The sequence below is a fragment of the Labrus mixtus genome, chromosome 4, assembly GCF_963584025.1.
Source record: "Labrus mixtus chromosome 4, fLabMix1.1, whole genome shotgun sequence".
NCBI lineage: Eukaryota > Metazoa > Chordata > Actinopteri > Labriformes > Labridae > Labrus > Labrus mixtus.
The window spans coordinates 29173866-29193011 of record NC_083615.1 but is presented as its reverse complement, the minus strand read 5'-3'; the positions used below and the strand labels follow the sequence as shown (position 1 = coordinate 29193011).

Sequence of the window (19146 nt, the reverse complement as noted above, 5' to 3'; positions counted from 1 at the left end):
CTACAGAATATGTAAAAAATAAATCCATGTGGACATTAACCTTTACAGGACATCACAACATATTTTAAAAAATCATGAATATGAACACACACCACATAAAACAGCACCATAAAAGTAGATCAGCATGATAAACAGTATCTGTAAGGCAATCATTGGTGATTACAATTTTGTGTTTAATGGTTCAACCTGAACAAAAAAATCATAATGAGCACCAGGTCCATTACAAAGCTGAAAATATAACTTTGAAAGTTCAACCTCTCCTCTCTTTACTAATCTCTGGTGCTCCTCTAGCTGACTCCTGTTTCATGAAAGCTTGTTGATTTGTTTTCACATCACTTTCATTTCAGCATAAATCTTACTTAACAATTTGTATTTTTAATTGTATTTCCACAATAATGGGTATGATATGCAAACTTTTTTTTATTTTCTTATGGAAGGCACCTCTCGACCCCTGTCTCAGTGACCCCCAGGGGTCCCGACCCCCACTTTGGGAACCACTATAGCCTATAGCTACTCTACAAGACAGTCTTGAAATGCTTCGGAATTTCTTGCTCTTTGGGAACAAGTTTGTTTTATTTATTTAACAAGTGTGGTCGTGTAAAACCATTTTAACTATCATCACAGATCCAAACAATATCCTGAACTCACACAATAAGAGTTGAAAGACTTGACGCGATTGTAATATTTCCCGGCAGCACTTGAATGCAACATCAAAAGGGCGTTCCACAACAGATTCCATCAACACACCAGGTGTACTCGTCATTATTTACAGTCCATGGTGTTATCATGGTGCAGCTGATCTGGTGGGGAGACGGCTCCAGTGGACAGTTCGGTGCTCAGACTGCCCTCAGCCCGGTTTCCTGGTCTGTCCCCAGGGGCATCACCGACATCTGCTGCAGAGAAAAGCAAACTTTATTCCTCACCAAGGATGGATGGGTTTTATCATGTGGTCTCAAACCCCAGGGACGAGTTGTACGAAAGAAACGTAAACATGCCAATACTCCAGGTAAAGTTTGAAATACTTCTTAGTAGACAGAACACCGCTTTGCAGCAGGAAAAGTTATTAAAAACTATTTCTTTTCTTTTTTTTTGAGTAGGGTATAGTAGGCTATTCGGCTACAAGTTTAGTATCAGACACATAATGACGGAGACGTAGTCTACTTTATTTATTTACAAAAGTTTTTTTATTTCAGAGTATTTTGAATGAATTGTTGTTGGGCTAACTTCTAACTCTTGTGCTTGTTTTAGTAATTAGTGAGAATAAATTCGACTGAGAAATAAGTTGTTTTAAATTAGTTGTATGGATGAACAGTCATACATCATCACTGCAAATCTTTTACCTATAGGTTTATTAACTGAGTCAAGTTTCATTTTCGTTTCCTCTTCGTCATCTGAGGTATCGAAAGTTACTGCACTTCAGCATGTGCTGAGTTCAAGTGCAAGTGGGAAAGTCGGAAAATTTAAGTGAGGCAGTCTCTACATGTCTTGCTTTGATTTGTAACCGGGTTTTTTTTTATTTTATATTTTAGCAGCGAGTAGGTGAATCCAATAAAGCGATTCTCTAAGTTAAGGTTGATACATGAAAATGTTTTATATGAGTGGATAAAATACTACATTTGTCTTTACAGTGCTATAGCCTACATTGTTTATCTTTTTACATTGGATAATTGATTTTTTTTAAATGTAAGCCCCAAAGCCAAATGTTGATACAGCAGGTCAAGGTGAAACTTTATTTCCCACTGTTATTTACATTATTTAAGTTCAATGGATAAAAATGTATCATAATGACTGATTTTGGGAAATTTTTAATTATGAAATTTTTCGTTAACACCACAGATGTGAATAAACTGAAGTTGAGGGGTACTGGAAGTCAAATTTGTTCAGAAATTGAGGAAAATAAACTATTTATTTGACACAACTATCATTAAGCACACGACTGGTAAAACCATAAACTGTAGCCTAAATCTAAATATTAATGGACGAGGTCTGAGTGACGTCAGCAATCTGTTCCTGCAGGGCGCTCTGGAGACTGATCGGCAGCAGCCGCCATGCTGGAAATCCTGTCTCACCCTAACTTTCAGTCACCCTAATGACAGACTGATGAACCCCTGAACAGTGTGTGCCCATGATGACAATAACTAATCAGATCTATTTTTTTTGTACCAGGCTGTAAACATGTTAATGTATCATTTCTGCTGTTAAAAAGTATTTCTTACCGGTTGTGTGTACGTGACTTCTAGCGTTCCTGGAGCCAGCCACAAGCACGCACACTGCAGGATTTTGCACTTCTGCAATGGCTTCCTTTTTCAAGACCGGAGGTTGCGTCTTGGTACAAACACTTGATGCCTAATTTAGATTTGTATTTAAGACAAATAGGGCTGCTCAGTGTAGCATCGTTTTAAAGCTGTTCACACACCAAAAGATTTCAAACATTTGTGTTTGTTTTTCTCTCTGTCATCCTGATTCAGGTCGTGTGGAGGGTCTGGGTAATGTGGTGTCTTTGGCTTGTGGTCGGGATCACTGTCTGGCTTTGAGTGCATCTGGACACGTGTTCTCCTTGGGGGACAGGCAGCTTGGCATGTTACCCAATCAGCAGAGACCAAGGCATGATCTCAGTCGATATATATCGAATGCATAAACACTTTTACCGAAAAGCCTCAGGAAGCCTTTTATTTTATATTTGACTTATTCTGTCTTATCAACATGCAGCCGGGTACCCACACCATTCCCAGTAACAGTGATCCAAGTGGCTTGTGGAGACGTCCACTCTTTGGCGCTGACTAAAGGTAAGACATTGAACATAAACATTTGAGTGGTTTTATAGTGGTGGCTCTAGTTTAACACCTTGTAATGTGGGATCTTTTGTTTTATAGCTTTGACTTGATTTTGTGTTAAATTGTTAAATCCAATTCATGTTTCTACCATCTGCTTTTATAAGTTACCATATCTTAATCTTACTATCTGAAGTTATTTGTATTTCCTCCACCATTTCCAACTTCACAGGAGGAGATGTCTTGTCATGGGGTCATAACAGCCATGGTCAGCTGGGCCTGGGGAAGGACGTGTCACTGAAGGACAAACCCGTCTTGGTGAGAGCTCTGACCGGTGTAGCGGTGACCCAGGTTTCAGCCGGAGCGACCCACTCCTTCTTCCTCACACTGCCCGGCCTGGTGTACTGCTGTGGGGCCAACGAGTCAGGCCAGCTGGGACTCGACAGGGTGGATGAGAAGGGTACCAATAATCTTCCTTCACTTGGTTACAGACACACTTGTTCAGGATTATTCCTAAAGGTGGAGCACATTGACTATGATCAGACTATTTCTACACGTGTCAGTCAGCACCACCTACAGGCAGAGACAGTCACAGATTTTACTCTAATACCAGCTGGCTGCTGAGGTCTCTTCTACAAGTAGCTGTTTGTTGTGTTTGTTTTTTTATGTGTTTCATTGAACATTTAGTAAGGATCAATAGTATCAGGATTATATTATTGTGTCAAACTTAACACAGCTTTCTCCACTCCTGAGTTACAGTTATATTCTGGTAACAGAGTGATCTTAAATATACCCAGAACTATTTTTACGTTTTTTTAATGGGCTTTTTATGCCTTTATTTGAGAGACAGGACAGTGGATATAGAGTCAGAAATCAGGCAGAGAGAGAGAAAGAGAGGAATGACATGCGGGAAGGATTTGCTACATCTAATCAAAGTGCAACCGATGCAATTTGTATGTTGTTCTAGCCATGGGTAATTTGCCTTCCTTGTCCCTGGTTAGTCAGTTTTTGCTGCACCTGGGTCTCTGGTGTCTGCAGCTCCTTCTTGCGAGACATGTTTTTTCTTCCTGCACATAGACTCTCAGACTTTCACCGCTTTATTCTTGTTGTTAAACTCGAGCAGGGAAAAATAAATGTCGGTATTTCGGAGACTGAAAGCTCACTGCTGAATGATCACCTGCCTTTTGTTTACAGCCTGTTCTTTCTCCCAGGATGTCACTGTGCTGACCTTAGAGTAACCTCGTCCGCTTGTTGTCGGCTGTTTCACATAAAGTAACTAGGCTAATTTGCAGTCCTTGTTCCTGGTCAGGCTTTTAAGAAACAACACGTGATACAATGCTGTAAAATAGACATGAAAACTGACTATTTCACACCAGACGGGAAAGTGTTGTTTAGGTTATTTTTCTAATGATCTTTTGACTTAGTGACGTGTGAATAATAATGTTTCCACCAGAGGCACATCAAACATTCTTTCCATCTTGTGTTAAATGTCGTCATCACAGGCAAGTTCAACATCTGTGTGGCTCCTGCCCTCAGACCTCTGGATGTGTCTTTTATCAGCTGTGGAGAGGCGCACTCTGCCGTGTTAACAAAGGTACAAACCTCACTCCACGCCTCACTCAGATATGCTGTTCAAAGTTATCACATTGTAAAGATAACTACAATGTAAGGTTTTCTTTTCCAATGCTGTGATTTTCTAGGACGGCAGAGTTTTCACCTTTGGAGAAGGAAGTAACGGTCAGCTCGGTCACAACTCCACTGACAATGAAAAGGCTCCTAGATTGGTTGACGGTCTGGACGGATCTGCCGCACAGATTTCATGTGGCAGGTAAAAAGAAATGAGGAGGATGAATCACTGAAACCGTTTGATTTAAAGGAGACTTTGTAAATAAAGGTGTTTCAGAGTTTGCCATGTCTACCTTGAGATGTTGAATTTGACATTAAAGTACGTGAGATCGACCATTAATCACTAAATAACCTTTCCTGTTCCTGACGTCCAGACGTCACACCCTGGTGTTGGGCTCCTCTGGCCGACTGTGGGCTTTTGGTCATGGGGCAAAAGGTCAAATTGGGACTGGAGGAACAGGTGATTGTCTGACGCCCACTCAAGTACAACTTCCATGGACCAGTGACAATGGAGCCGCCAAACCCGAAGGTATGAATGTATTTATAGATCAATGCACTCTGCTGTGATTTTATAGGAGGAAAGTGACAGAACTTATCAGCATTGTAGAGATGAATTCAATAATAAAGCAGAGCACTTCCTACTGCTCCTCTGAGGTGGCTGCCAAAGATGATTAGATTATAGTTTTCATAAAAAGAGGGTCTTGAATCTTGCAAAGTTCCCCAGAAATGTGCATCAGCTGGGAGTAAAATCTGTGAAAAAACAGTGGTATCAAGTAATTTACCATGTTGTGGTATGAGTGTAGACGGCTGGCAGATTTACATAACGTCTCTTTAATAATCTGTAATAGTCTTTTTCTTTATTTCACTTTCATCTGAATCTGCAGACCTGAAAATATCGACTGGTTGGAACACAAACTTTGCTTTCTCGTCACCCACGCAGGTAATGTGTTCAACTCTCAGAACATCTGTTGTTTTTTTCAGATAATGCACATTTTGTGTTAAAAATGATTTATCTCTTACGTTTCCTTGTAAACAAAGCTGATGATAATTTGATTGCTGTAAGAATATATCATCTGTCTGTATTTCAGAGCTCGGACAGAGGACAGATAACAGGAAGGCTTGATGAGACAAAACTGAAACAATGGCTGTCTGCGATACCGGAGAACGCCGAGGCAAAGAGGTCTTTATCCAGAATGTTATCTTGTCTGTACAACTACCAGTTACTCGTTATTACTATCAAACTGCATCGAGAAAGTCAATTCAGCGTTACTTTATTTGCGTCAGTCTTCATATTAATGAATACATTATTTAAGGGATACTTCACCCGTTGAAACATGAATGGGTCATATATGTTGTAGAAATATTCCCACTGAAGCTAGGGCTTTATATACAGACATATTTACTTCAACACATACGGCCGTTTCCTCAACTTAGTCAGAGATTTCTTCCAGAAGGAATCAGCATCTTGGAAATTCCTGGCAGAAAACAGACTCTGTGTCTGTGTCCATAGGAAAACAGTGAGAGCACAGACACTACCAGTCCGCCCCAGCTCGAGCCGGCTGAGTCGGCAGCAGCTCTCGAGTCGCAATGTAGCGGCTCGTAGAGACAGCCACGAACATCCGATTCGAGCACAAGACCTTCAAAATCCCCTTCATCCATATCAGTTTGAAGTTGAAACATAATAGGTCCCACCCACTGATCTCTGATTGGTCTGTAGCTTCAGTAGTCGAAAATATGAGGAACTAGCGTTGTAGTTTCATCTCGCTAACCACAACAGCCAGTGATGCACAAATCGTCTTTTTGCGTCACTGGAAGCTCCTTTTCAGACTCAGAAATACAAAGATTTCCCATCTCAGGGGAAAATGAGGACGGGATGCACGACCATTCAAAAATACTACCAGGTTTCTAATGATACAAAGATTAATGCAAATGGGTGAAGTATCCCTTTAGTGTTGCTTTGACAACTCGCACATTTCAAATAACACTTTAGTCATTTTCAATATGTAGGTATTTCACCGATTAGATCTCTGAAGACCACAGACTCAACAGCATGACGTCAACATCAAACCTGTCTATCAGTCTATAGTCCAGCTTACACATCGTGATGCAGGCCGTGTTTTAATTTAAGCCTTGTCTGTTTGGAGTGTCTCCTCCTTGGTCTGCAGAGCTAACGTGAGCTGCTCCTGGGTATCTGCGGGTGTCGGCTCTCTGACAGAAAGTTTAGTAGAAGCGTGTTGTTGTTGAGCTCGGTGCTTCGTTCTTTTGAGATAAGTTATCCTTCCTGCACACAGACTTTTTCTGACACAGAGCGCTCACGGCTGAACGTGTTTGTTCACTACGTGCAACGTTCTTTCTGGATGCTACTGTGCTGACGTTAGAGTAACCTCGCCCGCTTGTTGTCGGCTGTTTCACATAAAGTAACCAGTAACGTGGACTTTTAAATGTCAGTCATTGTAACAGCGTTATTGAATCTGGAAAGTAATTAATTCATTTATGAATTCACATATGAAAAACGACTCTGGTGTGTACCTAAGGTATCTCTTTCTTTCTTTATTCAACAGAGAAATATGTTCAATGTTTTCTACAAGTTCCAGTCTTGTTGCAAGTTTCACAAAGACAAAGTGAGTCGATTATCAGCTGCAGCGGTTTGTGATGTAATGTACCAAATCAGTTCTGATGTTCAGAAAGAAAACTTAAAAAGTAAATATGTAACCTGAATGTCATTAACTCTTACCATTTTAACTTTGTTTTAATACTTTGCTCTTTGTCAGTAGGTCTCCAAAAACAGCAGGTGCCCTGACTGTGGACCTTGAGGCAGCCAGCAGAGCCTTCAACCAGCTGCTGGCAGTACCATGGATCAAACAAACAGTTAAGGACATAGATTGTTTTTCATCGAGAGACATAGGGCACACTCACACTAGGCAATCTGTACTGTGCCAAAGCAAATTTAACACCTAAAGTCTGGTTCGTTTGACTAGCGTGAGTGCTCAGTACTTGTCCTTGGCACTATTGGAAGAAGTGTGCTTCAGCACTGTACACAAGCACAAGCACAGGTACACAATGTGAACATGAAGTAATCGATCTCTGCCTCCATTATCGAGAAATCCAGGAGTGTTATGGCTGTATCTGATTAAAATGACTTAAAAATAGCCACAAAATGCAGTCTGTGTTGTTCTCCTCTGAGAATGCGGACTCAACCACGCTACCTTATTTATTTATTTTTTCAATCTGCCTGTCTTGTAAACTAAGCACGCTTCATGGTCACATTAAGCCATATACTTTATGTGTTGTATTACAATGTTATGTACAAGAGGTAGGGGCAGTGAGAGGGTCACACGAGCAAAGTTGTCCCGTACCGCGCCGAAGCACGATTGGCCCCCTCCCCATTCCCCTGCTGGCCTGCACTCACACTGCTCCAGAACTAACTGGGCCTGAACACGGTTACCTCTTGTACATAATGTAGGAATACAACACATGCATACGTCATCATGAAGCATGCTTAGTTTACAAGGCAGGCAGACTCAGATTTATTTTTTAAAAAGGGACGCACAGTCAAGTCTGCGTCCGCACATCAGACAACAACACAGAGAACATGACAGATACTTAATTGACTTTGTTTATTTTGAGTTATTTTTGCCAGAACACTCCAGAATTCTCCATATTGAAGGCTGTCATGTTCTGTACCCATTGTTGATTGTGCTCGCACATGAACTGTACCGTGCTGAAACATACCTCTTCCAAGCATGCCAGGGCCAAGGAACTGTACTGTGCTTGAGCACAGATCAGAGCACTCACACTAGTCAAACGATCTGGACTTTAGGGTGAAGCATGCTTAGGCACGGTATAGATTGCCTAGTGTGAGTGCGCCCTGAGTGCAGTCCAACGGGGGAATGGGGAGGGGGGGCAATCGTGCTTCAGGTAACGGGCAACTTGGCCTAGTGTGAGTGCACCCATAATCAGCAGTCTCGATTCTCTATCAGATTCAGAGGACCTCATTGTTCGAACAATTTACCCAATCGTATTAGAAACAGCACCAGCCTCAACTTACTTAAAAAAGAAACCATTTATTTCCTGCTTGGCCAATTAACCAATGCGCCATCATAATCATTCTCTGCCATAAGAGCTTATTTTCCTCTTCTTTAATTTGTCTAATTTGTTTTGCTTTCTTTTACACCTTATTGAGTATGTGTTCTTGTTAGCTTTATTGTTTTTGCTTGGACTACATTAATAATATGTCTCTGTGTTACATGTTTCTCTTTAGGAGGGCCACTCAACAAGCCCCTCTGGGTTTATTTGGCTCCTCCAGCACATTTCTTTCAAATTGTATATTTTGTTAATTAACTAATCATTATGTACTGTCTGTTTTTCCATTGATCTATTGTGTTTTTTTGTTTTGCTTTGCTTTTTAAGTGCAATAAAATAAAAATAAAAATTATTTTAAAATCGTCGTGACTTGAAAGGCTCTGAGATTAAAGAAAGGCAGTAGCCACAGGTTTATCCCTTTGCAAACACCTTTGCTGTGTAAACATTGTCAGGTTATCTAATAATGCTCATTTCTTTTCAGGTAACCTTAAACAACCTGGTTGAATTACTTTGGGCTTCAAAAAATGACATCCAGTCTTTGGAGATCTTGATGGTTCTGCTGACATGCCCTCTCCTCCAAGAGGGCTCTGCTGTCTTTTACATCGTGCTGCCTTTGGCCCAATTTATCGCAGATCTGAGTTTGAAGAATCGCAAAACACTAAGTAAATAACTTTTGTACTTTTATTGTCACGGGTTTGGTCAGATGTGTAATGAATCATGAGCTTACTGTCAAGAGTTAAAAAACATAAAGTTACACAATCAATGTTAAATACAACCATGAAAAAGAAAAGATTGAATATTTGAACTGTGATGTAAAGTTTATATTTCCCTCCATGTGCTTAGTATTTCTAACACATCCTATTACACAACACTTTTTTAAAATATACTACATAGTTATAATAAATCATGAGTTGTTAAAACTGATGTTTCCTTCTGAATAACTTTAAAAAGCGTGAAAATTGGACTTGATGTTCTCTTATTAAATACAGTGTCGGTGTTATTTTGTTTTTGCAGAGAGCTGGTGGTCTTCCCTGACTCGGACCATGATTACGAAGCACATCTTGGTGTTTAAAAACGCCCTGAACATCTGGGCATTCTTGCACAAAATCTTCCCTTTGTTACCTCACGACCAAGAAGTCAGTGTCCTGCTGGGTGCCCTCAAGCTGCTCTACAAAGTCAGTGTTGTGTTTTAGTGTCAAGTTTTGAATTTGGTATCAACTACAACTGAAAATAAATTATCTATATAAAGTAAGTAAGGGGTGTCATAGAATTAAAGCTCTTATCCTCACTGGATTAGAAAAGGGACTGAAAAAATAAGAGATGAGATTACTTTTTAAATTGGCAATTTTTTTATGTCTGACTTTACAAGATGAAAATATTTTCTCTGAGAGCTTTGAGTTATCAGAAAGCTAGAAAAGCTCAAGTCCATTTTGCCATGTAGCGCGGGGATGTCAAACATGCGGCCTGTGGGCCGAATCTGGCTCAACAGCAGGTTTCATTCGGCCTGCGAGACGTTTTTGAAAAATATTTTAAAGAAATTTTTCTCTTAAAATAAATATTTTCACCGATTTGTAAATAAACTATGTATAGCAACATAAAAGGGTAATATGCTGATACAAACTGGGCGAAAAAAAAACACCCCTCTCCGCCGTGCGTAACGTCTCCTCACATCCAGAGTGGGTGTCCGGCGTTGAGCTCTGGCATCTCCCAACTTATGTTATCTCCAGTTATTGTAAAAACAGTAACGTAAAATGAATAATAACTGATTTGATTTACAGATGGTTCGTTTATAGGTCACCCAGAAGTGTTGTGCTGATCACTTGAAAGTTTCAGCGTATATCACTTTTAAATGCAGTAGCCTGCTGCGCCTGTATCACCAGCTCTCTTCAGACTGTAAAAATGTCATTATAACTGAACATTTCATTCTCATCCGAAAGCGATATCACGCACAGGCTGGAAACATTTTATCATTTTATAATGCTTGGCAGTGAAATACCTGAAGATGACTGAGTTTGCATCAAAGACACTCGGTGAAAGATTTTATCTGTAATGAATCTTAACGTGTGCAAACTGTGCTGTGGCCTGACACACACACATCTGCAGTCTCTCTCTCTCCACTGTACTCTGTATTATTAATGCACTGATCCCAGGGCAGGTAGAATATCCCGTTTCTAGGTTTCTATAAACTTGAACAGCAATATTAAAAAATATGTAAGTGAGTCATCTCAAAAAAAATTCAATATAAAACATAAATATTGTTGTTTTCTTCTGTATTGTGGTACATTTCATTATTTCCATGTGCCAACATGCAGTTTGCAATGACAGATTTTGTGTTTTAAATCTGATTCCTGCAGTCTTATAAATTAATCTTTAGTGAATGCTAAAAAAAAAAATCATATTTGAAATAGATCTTTCTCATATTATGCAAGGATAGCATAATGATTAATGCCTGACCTGTTTTGTTACTGTTAACATACAGTTCTCTGTTCAAGTAGCTTATTTAGAAAATAATAATACAGCAGCCTATATAGCCATGTGTTGAGTTATAGTGATGTGAATCCGGCCCCCGACCCAATATGAGCTCCCCTGTAGCGTCTTCAGTCGTTGATATGTTTGTCTTTTTTTTTACAGGCAAACAAAGACGTGTTCCCTCTGGTTCAGAAGGTGGAGGTCTTTTACAGCTGTGCCAACATCTTGAAGGTACAGAATGTATTAGGGATAGACTAACAATTATCCTGCCGGTATACATTAATGCTACAGCATTTATCTTAAAACATATTTTAACTATTTAATGTTTAAATATTTTAGTCTGACGAATTCCTGCTCACATTGAGACGCACTCACCTAGTGGAGGACACCTTCAAACAACTCGCTGCAGCCGACCACTGGGACTTCCGCAGGGGGCTTGTGGTAAATGATGAAACAAAAGTTTGTGTTTGTGATTTAAATGAAGGACTGGATCCAAGAGCAACACAATAAACACAGGAGCTGGTTTATGGACCAAAAAAAACAAAGCAGTAATGGTGGATAATCCAGAGGTTGTGGCAGACGGGCGGACAAAAACACTCAGGCAGGAGAAAAAAAAAAGACAGAAAGAAAAACGTATTAATTTAAGGGACAGACTCTAGCTACCACTCAGGGTGAGTAGACAATGTGTCAAAGAATGGAGGACAGGCCATGGTTTAAACACTGCAGACTTGATTATAGATGGGATACAGGTGTGCAGTAAGGAGGACGAGGAGGAGAGGCTTGACAAGGTAACGGGAAGGCAGGACTGGAGAGCCTGCCACACAGACAGACAGACAGGCAGACAGACAGACAGGCAGACAGGCAGACAGACAGACAGACAGACAGGCAGACAGACAGACAGGCAGACAGACAGACAGACAGGCAGACAGACAGACAGGCAGGCAGACAGACAGACAGACAGGCAAGGCCATAACACGTTGCAAGCTAAATTGTTCTAAAGACTTAGGTTTTTTTTGCTTTTGTTTTGATGACTTAATATAAATGGAAATGTATGTTTGAATGTAACTTTCCTAGAAGCATACAAATTAGAAAGGTTTTTGTGAATAATTACTAAAAGCTCCTTTGAGGAAATTTAGTTCAGTCTCCACTTTGGACGCCCAAAAAGCGGTATGTCTCTCTCTCTCTTCTGCTCTTGTCCTGTACATGTGTAATTTATGTTTTCAGACCAAAGAATGATCTCATCCAGCTTTCATGGAGGTTTATTTATCAACCCTGATAGTCATTCAGTTGGTTCAAAATGAACTTGGGCAGGGTCTTTTAAAATATATGGTTTGTTCCCTCCTAGGTGCAGTTTAAGGATCAAAGTGAGTTTATGCTTGTCAACAATAAGGACCTCTTCCTGCACATGTTCGATGAGCTGATCGCTCCCGAGTCTGAAATGTTCAAGTACAACGAGAGCAAGACTCTGCTCTGGTTCCCTTCCAAGGTAAAACCAGGTGTTAAATTCTTGCTTTTACTGAATGATCCCATTTGTAGCTGACCAGTACATTTAAAGAATTTCTGACTTTAACATACAATTCTGCAAATGACTGCACATGAAAGTGAGAATTAAAAATGATCAAGTAAAACTCTACCTTTAACTGATGACTGACGCCCCATCGAACAGTTTTGCTCCGCTCTGAAACTATGCTGTAAGGGTTTATGTCCTGTTTTCATTTAAAACCTGGAAGCTCCTTGATTTATTCAAAATCCTTGTCTTGTCTTCAATCAAAAAGCCAAAAGTGGATGAGAAGACTTACTTCCTCTTTGGCATTCTGTGTGGACTGGCTCTCTTCAACAAGAACATCATCCACCTGCCTTTCCCCCTGGTTCTCTTCAAGAAGCTGCTTTGCTTCCAACCCTCGTTGGATGACCTGAAGGAGTTTGACCCTGGGATGGGAGAGTAAGATTCAAAATCATGCTGCAGAGCTTTATTGTTTATGTTTTTACCTAACACTGTAAAGAGAACAGTTACATATTCTTTTCGCTGTGTCATGCAGTTTTAAGTTATTTTATTTTGTTATTGTGTCTTCAGGTCTTTGCGTTGCATGCTTGAGGACTACACCCCTGATGAAGTGGAAAGCCTATACATCACTTTTAATGTAGGTTTATTATGTCACAGAATGACGGCTAGTTTTTATTCCATATTATCACCCAGTGTTTTTACCTGGACTTTACCCAGTTTTGATCATATTCAGGATATGGTGTTTACATGCACACAGAGAAACCGGGTTATTCGAGCGGCTTTAGCTCAGTCTGTGGGGACCTGGGTTGGGAACCAGAGGGTCACTGGATCAAATCCCGGTGCGGATCAAGTCGTGCCGAGGTAACCCTTGAGCAAGATACCAAACCCCCAACTGCTTGAGCGCTCTTTCATGTGCAGCCCCCCCCCCCCCCCACACTCTGACATGTCTCCATTAGTGCATGTCCAGAGGATCCTGTTCGTGGATGTGTGTGTGTGCAGCATGACTCAATAACAGTGTAAAAGAAATGCCCCCTTGTGAGATTAATAAAGGACATCTTCTTCATATCCCTGTATACATGATTAATACTAGCATACCAGTTTTTGATTACTGCGCAGTAGCCTGTGATGTTTATTTTTTAAAACATGAAATGCAGCAATTTTGAAATCTGAGACAGATTAGACCACCTTGTGGGCTTAGCACTATTAAATCCAACATTGTGTTGCAGAAACCGAAAGACAAAACTCAGTTTCTTCATTGCTCCAGAAGTAAGACACTCTAGTTGCCACTGCCATGTTTGCCTTGCTGAAAAGTCACTTGGCTGAGGCAGGAGTCAGCTACTGTCAGAATCCAGGGTAAGGCGTATGCCCAAGTATCCCGTTTTCCTTCTGAGCTCTTCAGGTAGCAAAATCAGGATTCTGAAAATCAGGAAATTATGCTCAAAGACAAAAACAGGATACTTTAAAAACCCGATCCATTCATGTACCTGAAGTACTCCAATCTGACTGTAACTCTTATTCCTTGCAGGTGACATGGGATGGTGAGGAAGTTGAGCTTGATCCGACAGAATCTGAAAAACCTGTCACAGCATCAAACAAGTATGTTTATACAGAACTGCTGTCTATAGATTGTCTACAACACAACCTTTTGGGATGCTTTACTTTACTGATCATTTGTTTGAACAGAAACTGTACTAGTTATAAAAACAAAAAAACCTCCAGCACTTGGTCATAGCAGCTTTTGTGATTTCAATGATTTTCTCTTTTTCCAACTAGAAAAGAATTTGTAAACACCTTTGTTGACTATGCCTTCAACAAATCAGTGGAGAGGGTGTTTGAAGAGTTCAAGAGGGGGTTCTTCAAAGTGTGTGATTACGACGTGGTGGACTTCTTCCAACCAAAGGACCTGCGGGCTGTGATGGTGGGCCAAGAAAACTACGACTGGGATGTGTTCAAGCAGGTAGGCTTAAAGGGATACTTCACCCGTTGAAACATGAATCTGTATTGACATTGGGTCATATATGTAGAAATGTGAAATACATTTTGAAGTTGGTGCCTTCTTGGCCGAGAAAAGGCAGAAAATGGCTCATGTGGATGAAAGACACCAAATCCCAGAATGCACAGCACCGCAGGCCACTCCCACTAAGGTCATCTAGTTCAGAATCAGAATCAGAAATACTTTATTAATCCCAGAGGGGAATTTGATCGTTACAGTTTCTCCAAAATATACAGTATAGCAGTAGAAATATAGTAATAAAAACATTTACAGACATATTTACTTCAACACATAAGACCGTTTCCTCAACTGATTCAGAGATTTCTTCCAGAATTGATCTTGTAAGTTCCTGGCAGAAAACAGACTCTATGTCTGTGTCCATAGACAAACAGTGAGAGCACCGACACTACCAGTCCGCCCCAGCTCGAGCCAGCCCTGGCTCCTCGTCCTCACCGCGGTCTTGTGTTGTGGCGGTCTTGTGTTGCGGCGGCCCCGGCCAGTGGCGGCCAGCTGCCGCAGCAGCCAAAGCACAAGACCGGCCTGTCGCAGCAGCCGTCTCGCTGCTATATTTATATATTTTTGCCATTATCAGCTTCCTCCATAGAGCCTGTTAGCATAGCTTCCAAGCAATATGGCGGAGGTTAAGTTTCGATTCTGCGAGTGAGTTCCCACCCACTGATCTGTGATTGGTCTGTAGCTTCAGTGGTCGAAAATATGAGGAACTAGCGTTGTAGTTTCACCCCGCTAACCACAACAGCTTTCAGTGACGCAAAAATCGTCATTTTGCATCACTGGAAGCTCCTTTTCAGAGTCAGAAATACAAAGATTTCCCATCTCAGGGGAAAATGAGGACGGGATGCACGACCATTCAAAAATACTACCAGGTTTCTAATGATACAAAGCTTAATGCAAATGGGTGAAGTATCCCTTTAAAGACAGCACTTTAAAGGTCCCTTATCATGCAAAATAGACTTCACCATGTTTTTCTAACACTAATCAGTGTCCCTAGTCTGTCGACAAACCCCCCAATGATGAGAAAAGTCCATCCTCTCCGTCTTTTGCCTGCTCCACTTTTCAGAAAATGTGTGCTCAAACAGGCCATTTGGAGAGTTTCCCTTCATGACATCACAAAGGGCAGTAACCCCTCCCCCAGGTGGGTGACACTCCCACAGCTAGGTGTTTGTTCTGTCCCCTGAGACTACATTTCCAATGTAAACAATAGGGCACGTGACAAGAAAGCCTGATCCACCCAAGCCATTCCAGAGAGGGGCGTGGCTCATTTGCATTTAAAGCTACAGACACAGAAACAGTCTGTTCTGAGCAGAACTGAAATAGAGGGGTTTATAGTCATGATCAAACACAGGATCAGAGTGGATTTAGAACAAGAAACTTAACAGACATGTTTTGAGGACCTCTGAGACTTATTTAAACTTGTTGGAAAGAAGGATAATATGTGATCTTTAAAGTCTAAAGAAATTTTGTTTAGATTTATCTTTACTCATTTTACTCTTTTGTTTAAAGAATGTAGTTATGTAAACATGTGTCCAAAGAGACAGAAGTAACATGACTAAACTATATTGAAATGACCAGTTCAGCCATATTAGCTCAGCCCATTAATCTTTTTGTGTTACATTACTGCCAACAGTTTAACGATGAGTAAACGATGTGTTGTCAGATTATCAGAAAGTTGAAGTTGGAGTTTTTTTAAATTAGTCTTTATGGTGCTTTTTAGTGGATTTAGTTTCCCATTGTCCTTTGAACAAACCCCAACATCATAATACTAGATAGTCGCAGATTTGCCCGGAGACCTTCGTGTCGAGCTGATTCTGAGGTTGGGTCCTAACTCACTATATAGGGAGTAAAATCTAGTTGACTATAGTGCACTCATTCAGCAGGGTAAAAAAAAACATTTCGTACACTACTTTTCTCACTCACCGACAACTAAATTGTGCAGCATAATTCTGGCCGAAGATCAATAATAACGACATGAATTCCAGCGATAACTTATCTCGTTCTGAGTTTATTTTCACAAAACAGGTAAAAGAAAATAAAAAATACATATAAAATATTAAGTTATCAATGAACGATTTAACATATGGACAAACCAAAACTCGACATAGACTCTGGTGTGGTGTCTGTCATCATCATTAGGTCAAACTAAAGTTCCACTGCACTTACTCTACTGACAATCTTTTACTCATTATTAATAAAACAGCTTCTAGATTTCAGTAAACGCCACCATATATGAAATGTTTATGTTTCTGTGTTCTTGGTGGTTGCTCTTCTTGCAGTCGAGTCAAACACCACTTTCCACTCGCAAAATCTTGAACCGCAATGCATGAAAGTATATTACTTGGATAGTGACCATCAGTTGTGTACTACTTTTCACAATGCATTGTGGGATATAATGACTGGACCATACAGGGTACGATTATGCTCAATCAGAATTCGGTCATTGCTGCAAAGTGGCGTGTCCCTTGTTCTTGGGTTTAACCATGTAGTGGTTTATTCCTGTAACTCCTACATCAGCTGCCTGTACCTACTATTTTTAAATGTAGTCTTACAATGTGATGTGCATTGTGTGTGTCATTGCCCAAGGAGACCACATGAGGGTGTCAGCGTGCCAGCGCTCATCTCTGTCAATACTCATTTGTTTGTTGTCTCCACTCTTGGTTGTCTCTGACATACTACAGGTCTAAGTCTATCTACCATTATAGTGCACTAAATAGTGAATGAGTTCAGACAGCCTGAATATTCCTGTCTGTCCAAATTAGGAGGAAACACTCTACCTCTGCATCGGACCAACATGAACCCTTTGCCGCTATTGTTTGAATTGAGGAACAGTTGCGTCCACGCAATGCTTATGCTCATGCATGAGCAACCATAATGGGCTTACACACAAAGTCCTGAAAAGTCCTGAAAAAGTCCTGATATTTCCTGGAGGAGCTGTATGTGTGAACGCAAACAGCCAATTTCTTCACTCAGACTTCACCCGGAGTTTCTCCTGCCAGACCCCTAGTATTTTTTCTGCAGCAAGTCCAAGAGGGGTGATGTGAGAACGGAGCAAGATATTCTCAGGAGAATTTAGCTCAAACCAATGGGAGGGGGAAGGGATGTGATACTGTGACTGGAGCCAGTGCATTAACTGTCTGCACTCGACAGCAACGATCACCATGCATTACATCGTCTGTTCATCAGTATGTTGTTCTCAGCTCGTTTGTTGACATTGTGATTCTGTTGAACTACACGTAGCATTGATTTAAAGGCAAATATTCTCATTATAGCGTCATCATATAGCGGACACTGTGGCTCTGTCCGCTACTTCCTCGTCTTTTTTTAAAGTCATGTCTTACCTCGGGACCATGGCCCTTTATGAACCTTTTATTCCATTTCTACTTATATTTGTTTATATTTTTTCAAACAGAACACAGTCTATGAAGGACTCTATCATGCTGAGCATCCAAACATCGTTACCTTCTGGGAGGTGTTTGAGAATCTGACAGCCGAGGATAAGAAGAAATTCCTTTGTAAGTGTTACACGTGACAGTGATTATCATCATTAATTCAAATTGAAGAAGATCAACACGATCTCCTTCTTATTTTTGTTTCAAGTGTTTCTCACCGGCTTCGACCGCCTTCCCTTCCTGGGTATGGAGAGCATCAGGATGAGAGTCGCTGTCCTTCCTGATTCCAATGAGACCCATCGGCCAGAGTCCCACACCTGCTATAGTTTGCTACTACTGCCCCTCTACCGGAGGAACCCGATCAAGGAGAGGATGCAGACCAAGCTCCTGCAGGCTATTCATCACAAAGGGGGCTTCGGGAAAAAAGACACTGCAGAATAAAGTTATGAAGGCTTATTTTAAAAGATTGCACATATTTGACAGTTCTTGTTTTTATTTCTTAAACCTGCCAAATGAAACATCTTTATTTTATACTATTTAAATATACACTAAGTTAAATTAATGCTCTAGAGAGGTTTGACAGTATCATGTTTTCTTTTGGTTCTTTTCTTGATTTTTAATCTCTTTCAAAACTTTCTGGTTTTACATGTCAAGTTGTTGAAGAATACGATGTACATAAAGTCACTGCTTCATCTCTGCTTTAGGTCTATTATGTTTGACTCTTTATTATTTCACATTCTCAGTATGTAGTACTCTTTTTATTTGTATTATAAGAGTTTCAAACAAGAGCAGATATTTTGCTGGTGTCAAAAAGAAAATATTGAATATTGTATGCTCTTGTATGCTATTTTTCATATGATGTATGAGCTATTTTAACTTTAATACTTATTTAATTTACTTTAATAATCCCAGAGCATTGAGGCCTGAAATACACACATGCACAAACTATGGACATGCATTAATGCAGAGATGTCAGAGGGAGCTGCTCACAGGGAGCCCTCCTGAGCTGTAGGGGGTTCGGTGCCTTGCTCAAGGGCACCTCACAGTACTCAGGACGGGACCTGGCACTTCTTCAGCAACCAGACCAATTTGCATACCGTGATCCAACCCAAGTCCCTACACACTGAGCTACTGCCACACTCAGTTTAGTCATTATACTCTGCTATTCTTTAAGAATGAAATACAATGTGACTCCTTTTACCAGATTGTGAAATGGAAAATAAAATGAAGATGACTAGAGATGGGATCTTATATCAGTGTCCGGTATTGACGTAATTTACGTATGGCATATCAGAC

The 19146-nt window shown here is 40.5% G+C and overlaps 1 protein-coding gene and 1 long non-coding RNA gene across 4 annotated transcripts; one reads left to right on the top strand and one right to left on the bottom strand.

Moving 5' to 3' along the window:
* Positions 1-560: 560 nt before the first annotated feature.
* LOC132973365 (uncharacterized) lies at positions 561-11700 on the bottom strand. The gene is made up of 2 exons (XR_009672993.1): positions 11325-11700; positions 561-893 (listed from the first exon to the last, which is right to left on the bottom strand). It is a non-coding gene; the product is annotated as an uncharacterized LOC132973365 (long non-coding RNA).
* LOC132973359 (probable E3 ubiquitin-protein ligase HERC4) lies at positions 787-18548 on the top strand. 3 transcript variants are annotated; one of them, XM_061036788.1, is made up of 22 exons: positions 787-1006; positions 2469-2604; positions 2710-2786; positions 3004-3231; positions 4274-4365; positions 4472-4599; positions 4772-4926; positions 5282-5337; positions 5486-5577; positions 6959-7018; positions 7172-7265; positions 8962-9142; positions 9495-9655; positions 11112-11180; positions 11289-11390; positions 12295-12435; positions 12725-12891; positions 13024-13090; positions 13979-14049; positions 14227-14410; positions 17871-17973; positions 18059-18548. In XM_061036788.1, the coding sequence occupies exons 1-22, from the start codon at positions 787-789 to the stop codon at positions 18289-18291; spliced, it is 2817 nt and encodes a 938-aa protein (XP_060892771.1). In that variant the 3' UTR covers positions 18292-18548. The 3 variants fall into 3 exon arrangements, with proteins under 3 accessions (XP_060892771.1, XP_060892770.1, XP_060892772.1); XM_061036787.1 differs by having other exon boundaries at positions 7169-7265; XM_061036789.1 differs by lacking the exon at positions 11289-11390 and having other exon boundaries at positions 7169-7265.
* The last annotated feature ends 598 nt before the right edge of the window (positions 18549-19146 follow it).